This window comes from Leopardus geoffroyi, chromosome D4 (genome assembly GCF_018350155.1).
Source record: "Leopardus geoffroyi isolate Oge1 chromosome D4, O.geoffroyi_Oge1_pat1.0, whole genome shotgun sequence".
Classification (NCBI taxonomy): Eukaryota; Metazoa; Chordata; class Mammalia; order Carnivora; family Felidae; genus Leopardus; species Leopardus geoffroyi.
In genome coordinates, this window is record NC_059342.1 from 45,774,680 (window position 1) to 45,783,395 (window position 8,716).

At 40.7% G+C, this 8,716-nt stretch overlaps 1 protein-coding gene across 1 annotated transcript; it reads right to left on the reverse strand.

Annotated features, from left to right (window-relative positions):
* Positions 1-289: 289 nt before the first annotated feature.
* IFNB1 (interferon beta 1) lies at positions 290-1,287 on the reverse strand. Its single transcript, XM_045468787.1, has one exon. The coding sequence runs from the start codon at positions 1,009-1,011 to the stop codon at positions 451-453; it is 561 nt and encodes a 186-aa protein (XP_045324743.1). The 5' UTR covers positions 1,012-1,287; the 3' UTR covers positions 290-450.
* Between the last annotated feature and the right edge of the window lie 7,429 nt (positions 1,288-8,716).

Consider the following 8,716-nt stretch of genomic DNA (forward strand, 5'->3'; position numbering starts at 1 on the left):
AATCCTGAAGAAGCTGAGGCCACATTTATTCTCCTGAAAGGTCCACTCCACCCCCCACCCCCAGCATCTATACTCTTACATGTTCCACATGGCTTCCTTGGATTTCACATGCCTCGAAGGCAGAGGCCAGAACCTACGCTGTTTTGTGGGCGCAGTTTACAAAGAACCTCTAACAGGCGCTCTGTAATTTCGAATACGGTGGTAATGAAATCAAGTTGAAATGAAAACTGCTCCTTTGACTTTTGTTCATAAAAAAAATTTATTTTCCGGGGAAAATTTAAATAAATAGAAAAATAACTTAATGCATATATTAATAAGACAATTTAAAGTCTTTGCTCTTTCACATGGAGTACATTAGCTGCCAGTCACTTACAGAGTCTCTGTGAGTCGAAGAATCCCTGAATCCATTGCCAGCATCGTCCGTTCCCAGAGGTACAGGCTGGGAGAGCTTCAGTTTTGGAGATAATCTGCAAGTCTCTCAAGGAAGAAAAAGTTCCTGAGGATTTCTGCTTGGACTACTGTCCAGGCACAGATGCTGTACTCCTTGGCCTTCAGGTACCGCATGATCCTTAAGTAGTATTTCTTCAGGTTCAGAAGGGTCGTATTGTCCCAGGTGAAGTTTTCCTCCTCCATGATTTCCTCCAGGATCATTTCCAGGTGTTCCTTCTGCCAGTGGAGTGTCGCAAGGAGGTTCTCAACAGTGGTCTCATTCCATCCCGTGCTAGAGGTGCTTCTACTGAAAATATTAAAGATCTTCTGGAACATCTCGTTGATGACCAATATGGCTTCCTCTTTCTGGAACCGCTGTGATTTTTTAATCTCCTCAGGGACCTCGAAGTTCATCCTGTCCTCGAGGCAATATTTAGAGGTTCTGTTCAAGTTCACCAGGAGCTCCTGACACTCCAAACTGCTGCTTCTTAGTTGGAATCCAAGCAACTTGTAGCTCACGGAATGCGTGGTGGTGAAGAAACACACCAAGAGAGCCATTTGGAGGATGCACCTGCCGGTCATGATGAAAATAGGAAGTCTTGCCTGCTACTGTCTAGGTGCTGAAGCAAAGGCTTCAAGAGTTTGCAGTGTGAATGCCCTTCTTCCATGAGTATGGCCTATTTATACAGGATGGTCCCCTTTCTATTTCATAGGAATTTCCCACTTTCAGTTCTCCCTTTCAGTTTTCCTATGTCATTTAAATTAATAGCAGTCTCTAAAACTCTTTTTCTTTAAACTCCATAGATTAGGAATAAGATATACAAACTGTGAGGATTTCTAATGTTTTGTACAATTTCAATGAATTCTCGGTTACTAAGGGAAAAAAATAAGCTCAATCATTCAGAACTCTACCATTACAGGGTTCTTTCATTTGGCAAAGATTTTTTATTTTTCTTTTTTAGTTTTATGAGATGGGTTTTTTTTTTTTGGGGGGGGGGTCTTTGTATGAGAGTTTTCTTTTTCCTAAGAATTAAGTTTAACTCCCAATTACACTATCACAAAACAGTAAATATATGTTTATCATTTAAAAAAAGACACCTACCTTTTTTTTTCGCCTCTGTAAAATAGAATAGCGTGGAAACTAAGTTGAGCTGAATATTTTTGTAGGGCCTTAAGCGTATACAGCAAGACACCATGTAGCTTTATTAACCTTATTTACTATTTTTTTATGTCTATTTATTTTTGAGAGACAGAGTGTGAGCAGGGGAGGGGCAGAGAGAGAGGGAGACACAGAGTCCCAAGCAGGCTCCAGGCTCTGAGCTGTCAGCACAGAGCCTGACACAGGGCTTGAACTCACAAACCGTGAGAATCATGATCTGAGCCAAAATTGGACGCTCAACTGACTGAGCCACCCAGGTGCCCCTAACCTTATTTATTGTTTTATATCCAGAATATAACTGAAAACTAAGGATTAAGCAATATCTCTAAACAGACAAAATGAATGTTATACAAGCCATGCATAAAAGTTTGTGGCTCCCCTTATAGGGTCTTTTGTAATCATTATCGAGGGCCAATTTATTCTTATTTTGTATATTCTTCTAATAAATCTAAACATCTGATTTTCCATTCTCACACAAACAACAATTTATAAAGAGGTCTAGAAGGAAAATGGGAGGGAAAAAAATCAAGCAATCAGAGGATGTTACTGTAGAAACACATGGTTCTACGTCAATATTTTTAAGGCCATTTTCTTTTTGCTAGAATATAGTAAAAGAATCATTAAAAATTAATAAAAGAATCATTAAAAATTAAATTAATATTTTTATATCCTGCTTATATAAGCAGGAAGGCATATGTACATTTCTAAAGATTTTAATACAAAAATAATTTGTAATAATTTTTACATTTAAAGTTAATAACTTTTAAGTTTTCAGAAAACCTTGCCTTATCTTTCAACCTGAATTTACCAAAACCTCACTGAGTGCAAAGAACTCATCTGAGCTGCTACAGATTGTAACCCTCACTTTCATGGATTGTACTAGGGGAGAAGAACATTAATCAAAGAATTACACAGAAGTAAAATACAATGATGACAATGTTGCAGAGGAAAGGCTTGTAGTACCAGGAGTTCCTATGACATGGGGACATATGTAGTAGGAGAGGTCAGAGAAGACTGTCCTGTGATAGTGACCGTGAAGCTGAAATCAAAAGGAAGATCAGATGGAACTACATGTGCAAAGGCCCTGTGGTGGGAAGAACTTGACCAAAAGCCAAAGGGTAAAGAACTTGATCAAAGGCAAATGTGACCTTCAAGTCAGAGAATGGCCAGAGAATGGCCTGAGATGAGGTCAAAGGGCAGGTGGGAGCCAGATAGCACAGGGTTTGGCTAAGAAGTTTGTGTGTGTGTGTGTGTGTGTGTGTGTGTGTGTGTAGAGCAATAGAAGCCATGGAAAGGTTTTAGGCGAAGTGGAATAACTTGATTAGATTTGGGGGGGAAATTGCCTACAGTAAGCAATAAGTAATGGAGGGAGCACAGAATGGATACAGGCAGAACAGTTAGGAGACTTAACGAAAATTTTAGACTATGGAGCTAGTGGTGGAGAACGAATTCATTTATGTGAACTCTCTCATTTCCTGACAGCACCCGATTCAAATGCTTGAAGAAATCCTCCATCATTTTTCAGATAGCAGCATCAGTTCTGTTGACTATGGTGATTTCTATATATGCTTAATGTACCGGGACGTTACTTCTATTGTAACAAATTGAGGTAGAGGCTGGAAGTAGCCGGGTAAATGTGGATTTATGAGCCAGCAGCAACTGTGAGCGCCAGGTTTCCCATCATCAATACATTTCCTGTCTTCTGATCTTTACAACATGCTCCACATATCTCCCAAATATTCCCCTAGTCCTATTCTTTCTTCTTAGTTGGCTGCATGTAATCAGCTCTCCCCAGGAGGGAGTATCTATTGGTGATATCTGAGGTGTTCCCAAGAAAATTACTTGTGCTTGAACAGTGTTGGTGCAATCCCTTCAAAAAGGGGTGGAGAGGAAGCAATTTATCTTTCCTTCTAAGTTGGGGGAATAGGAAAGATCCTAGTGATATTCATTCAAATAGGAGTATGGAGAGTTGAGAAGATGTAGCGGACAATCCAAAAATATGGAGACAAGATTCCGGGAAGATGGCCAAGGTGGCAGTATAGCTCTGAATTTCCCCTAGTCCCCCTGCAAAACCAGGCGCTGCTACTAGATAGAAACCAAAATCCCATTTGACACAAAACTTGTTGACACGGACCACAGAATGCAAGCCAATGAGGACAAACCACCAAATTCCACGGAACCTGTCTGGTAACACTGTCTGTGTGGGAGAAAACACAGAAAAGCAACGGACTCGAGAACCTTAAAATAGCCAAGAGGTGTTTACTGGAAAGCCATCCAGGCCGATTTGAGAACAACAGTTGAAACAGGGATTTTGACCAAATCAATAGCCGGTAAGTGTGAGAGGCCTCAGTAAATTCCGAAAGGCGCTGGAATAGTCTAGAATACAAGTTGTTTTCAAACCAACCGGGTACAGCTCCCCTTTGGGAAAGGACCCTACATGGAGGAGAAGCTGCTACAAGTAGAATCAAATTTGAGCAGGAAAGAAACAACAGAGGCAAGGAAAGAGAAAACCAGACCAGCTTGGGAACGCACAACTCAGAACAAGCGGCCATTTTTGAACACTTCACAAAAGCAACAGAAGAGGGAGCTCTGTGAAGTTAGAGAAACTACCAAACCATTTCTTCTAGAAGTTTAGGAAAAGTAAACTCCTATAAAATGGCGCAACAGAATGCATTAAGATTGAGATTCATACAAGGTGATTAATAGAAAAAAGTGAATGAGGAGTAAATAATATCTCTGTAGGTAATGAAAATATACCAGGAATATGCATGCACACAAAACAGATAAAAATTTTAACCTCATGTTACCAAAGGAGTTTAAAATATTAAGAAATGAGATACAACACCATAAATCAGAATTAGACAAACTCAGAAATAAAGTAACGTATGTAGGAAATAATTAGAAATAAAAGAAAGTCTCAGTTTTGTTGAATAAGATAGAGTCTCAAGATACAAGAAGTTTAGGGGAAATCTGGCACTGGTGAAAAACTTTAATCTGGGGGAAAATGTTAGCAACAGTAGATAAAAAAATAGTATATTGGCCAAAGGGAATTATTTTCAGAAAATCAAAAATGGTACCACATGGTATAGACTATATAACATTATATGAAACAGATTATAAGGTAAAATGACCAAAATCTAGAAAACTTGGGTATTTTTAAAAAAAAATATTGGAGTAAGGAAGACTTTTCTCAGTGATAATACATGTGTGTGTATGTGTATATATATATATATATATATATATATATATATATGTATATAATTTTTTAACATGTATTTATTTTTGAGAGAGAGAGAGAGACAGAGTGAGGGCAGGGGAGGGGCAGAGAGACAGAGACACAGAATCCAAAGCAAGCTCCAGGCTCTGAGCCGTCAACACAGCACCTGATGTGGGGCTCAAACTCACGGACCACGAGCTCATGTCCTGAGCTGAAGTCAGACGCTTAGCTGACTGAGCCACTCAGGCGCCCCTATATATGTATATATATACATACGTACATATACATATATATGTTAAACTATATAGGAGTAATTGATAAATATGGCTATAAATAAGTTATAAATTTCAGAATGACAAAAAAAGTCAAAGTTAAAGACATTGTTACAATACGCAATGAGAAAAAGGGATAATTTTCTTCACATACAAATAGCCCTTAAAATTAATAGAAACCTATCAACTAGAGAAGTTTGTAAACAGCCAGATATCAGGAAAAGACATTTAAAGGGCCAATAAAAGAAATGAAAATATCCTCACTATTACTAAGAAACGTGTCAAACTAGTAACGAGGTAATCATTTTTCACCAGTAAGACTTGCAAAGGCCTTGGGGAAATGGTTACTCTGATATACACTCAATGGAAATATAAATTTCTGCAAATATTTGGAGAACAAGGAAGATTGTTTCTTCAAAAATGGCCAGAATAGGGGTGCCTGGAATCATTCAAGGCTCATACCACAAAGGCCAATGCAAGGAGTCATAGAGGTGAGTCAACCTAGAGATGGGTCCTTGCATTCAGCGAACGGAGGTCATCCAAGGAGTCTGGTCACTGGGGCCTACTCCTCAGGGTGACTTGGAGCTTGGCCAGAGCTGAGCTCCTCAGGTATGGCAGAGGGCCTCCTCATCCTGCCTACATCCAATAGCCTCCAATCATCTCTGATAAGAGAGTCCATAATCTAAAATCAATAATGGTGGCAATAGTGGCCGTAGTATTAGTTACCACAAATTGAGCAGTTCTAGGCGTCCTTCTCTGGGTAATTCTCACACTAAACTTTTTTTTAAGTTTATGAATTTAGGGGTGCCTGGGTGGCTCAGTCGGTTGAGCGTCCGACTCTTGATTTCGGCTCAGGGCATGATCCCACGGTTTCGTGGGTTCCAGCCTCCCATCGGACTCTGTGCTGACAGCACAGAGCCTGCTTGGGATTCTCTCTCTCTCCCTCTCTCTGCTCCTCCCCAACTCACGCTGTCTCTGTCTCTCTCAAAATAAATAAATAACTTTATTAAAAAATAAAATAAAGTTTATTTATTTTGAGAGAGAGAGAGAGAGTGTGTGTGTGTGTGTGTGTGTGTGCGAGCAGGGGAGGAGCAGAGGGAGGGGTAGAGAGAGACTCTCACACTGCCAGTATGGAGCCCGATATAGGGCTGGAACTCACAAACCGCGAGATCATGACCTGAGCCAAAACCAAGAGTTGGTCGCTCAACCAACTGAGCCACCCAGGTGTCCCCTCACAGTAAACATTTGAGATGGGTTATCACTACTCCCATTTTACAGAGGAGGAAATTGGGGTACAAAGAGGCTAAGTAATATACGCAGGATACACAAAGATAATCAAATGAGTGGACTGCATTCAAACCTGTGCTCTTTCCGTGTACCACACATAGAATATGGAGTAGACAACAGCTAGTGCCTTCAGGGTGGTACAGGGTGCCAACTATGGTGGCAATGGTGGCTCTCAAAGGACAAAGGGATTACAGCTGATGGGAGGATAAGGAAGCAAACGGTGTGCCTGGAAAGGTGATGGTCGTGGTAAAGGTGATATGGTAGAGGGCATTCTAGATCAATGCTGTCCAATAGCAATACAGTGGGAGCCACTTACGCAATTTAAAATTTTCTAGTTAGCTACATTAAAAGGATAAAAAGAAACATTAAAAAGGGGAAAGTTAAATTTAATGGTGTGTTTATTTAACATAATATAACCAAACAGTATCATTTTAACATGTAATCAATATAGTTATTAATGAGATAGTTACATTCTGCTTTTTTAGGCTGTCTTCAAAATATGATGCATATTTTTACATTCATCATACAGCACCGTTGGGACTCGTTGAGTGCTCAATGCCCCAGATGGAGGGGCAGCATGAACAGGGCCAGGAGAATGGACAAATTTGTAAGAAGCAAATAGAAGGAGAGTCAGGTTGTGGACAGGCTAAGTGCTAGGAGTCAAGGGGACTGAATGTGGCAAAATGAACTCAGGATGTATTGTGGAGGCTCTTGAATGCCAGAGTGTAGCATTTGTACTTACTTAAGTCAAGAGATCTTTGGGTCAGAGGGGAGACTGGAGCTCTTTGCCCTGGGCAGAAGAGTAGGCAGAAATATTGGAGGTGAACTAGAGTGGGGAGAGACAGGAAGAAGCCTTGCCAGGAGGCTCTGGTGGCTGTGGAGGTTGGAGATAAAAGCATAGCTCGGGGATTGGAACAGAAGGGAGGGATGCAGGCCAATGAAAAGGGAATTCTTTTTTTCTGGTTTCTTCCCTGTGTCCACTTCCCAGTTCTTGCTGTTGTATTCGTGAGGTGCTCCCTAGTCCACTCTTCTAGTCTCCTTCATGAAATTTCTCCTCTACCCCCTCTCCGGAGGATCTGGCAAAAGTCACAGCAGGAGTCTATCTATGCATGGGTTAAAGTCTCTTCCTTTGTAAGACACTGTCTCTTATTTTAGTTTCATTCCTCTAATTTATTTGAGTTTTATCACAGTAAACAGAAAAATTCATAGAACTTGTCTCTATCAGGGATATCTATGTCTTAGAGTAGCCTCATGTATACCTGCATTGCCAGGATTAATGCCCCAGCCCTGAGAGAGAGAGAGAGAGAGAGAGAGAGAGAGAATCCCAAGCAGCCTCCATATTCACCATGGGGCTCGGGGCTTGATCTCACAACCGTGAGGTCATGACCATGAGATCATGACCTGAGCCGAAACGAAGAGCTGGATGCTTAACCAACTGAGCCACCCAGGGGTCCCTGTGGAGATCGCTTTCTGCACACATTTTCTCCCACCAGCTTTCTGTGGGGCAGACAACTACTTCCTGCCCCTGCACCAGTTTCTTCTGGTTAATGAGGTTTTTCAGACAGGCAGAGTGACATTTAGAAAATAAAACTTGAACAGGCTAGCCATCTGGAGTCATCATTTGATGATTTGAAGGTGCTTTTCTATAAACTCACAGGAAGTGGTTCTTCCTCTTTTTGATGCAATTCATTATCTAGGCAGGACGAATATGTATCCAGAAAGCAAAATTACAGTTGTCTTATCATCTCTTCAACTATTTTTTCAAGGGAAAGGCTTCATAAAAAATGATAAATTGGACAAGATGAAAAGTTATTCACAAGTGTCTGAACAGTGGCAGAGCCAAAATCAACACCCAAAACCCCTTTTCGGTGATAACCTGGAAGGGGCAGCGAAGGTGATAGTAAGGGAGAATGTTGACAGATAAAAGGGAGAATTCCCCATTTCTCCTTTTGAAAAAAAAAGTTTGTATGTTTTACATAGAAAATCATGCACGAATCTTAAGTATACAGCTCAAGAAATTATTATAAAATGAAACCTTCTGCCCACCTTTGTAAACACAAACTAAGTGAAGGCATAAGCATTATCCACAGGACAGAAACCCCCGTCTGTCCCCTTGCAATCATTATTTCACTCTCCTGCCACAGTGTCACTACTGCCTTTGAACTCCCTACATTCTGCCTGTTTTTAAACTTTGCATAAATGGCTTCTTCCACTTAGTAGTATGTCCGTGAGATTCACCAATGTTGTTTGTGCAGTTACAGTTCCTTGATTTGCATGAATGTGTTGTATCTGCTTAGAAATGCCCCAGTGTTTTGGGGTGACTGGGTGGCTTGGTCGGTTAAGCGTCCGACT

Coding starts and splice junctions, on each gene's coding strand:
- IFNB1 (XM_045468787.1), bottom strand. CDS start 1,011: ATGACCGGCAGGTGCATCCTCCAAATGGCTCTCTTGGTGTGTTTCTTC.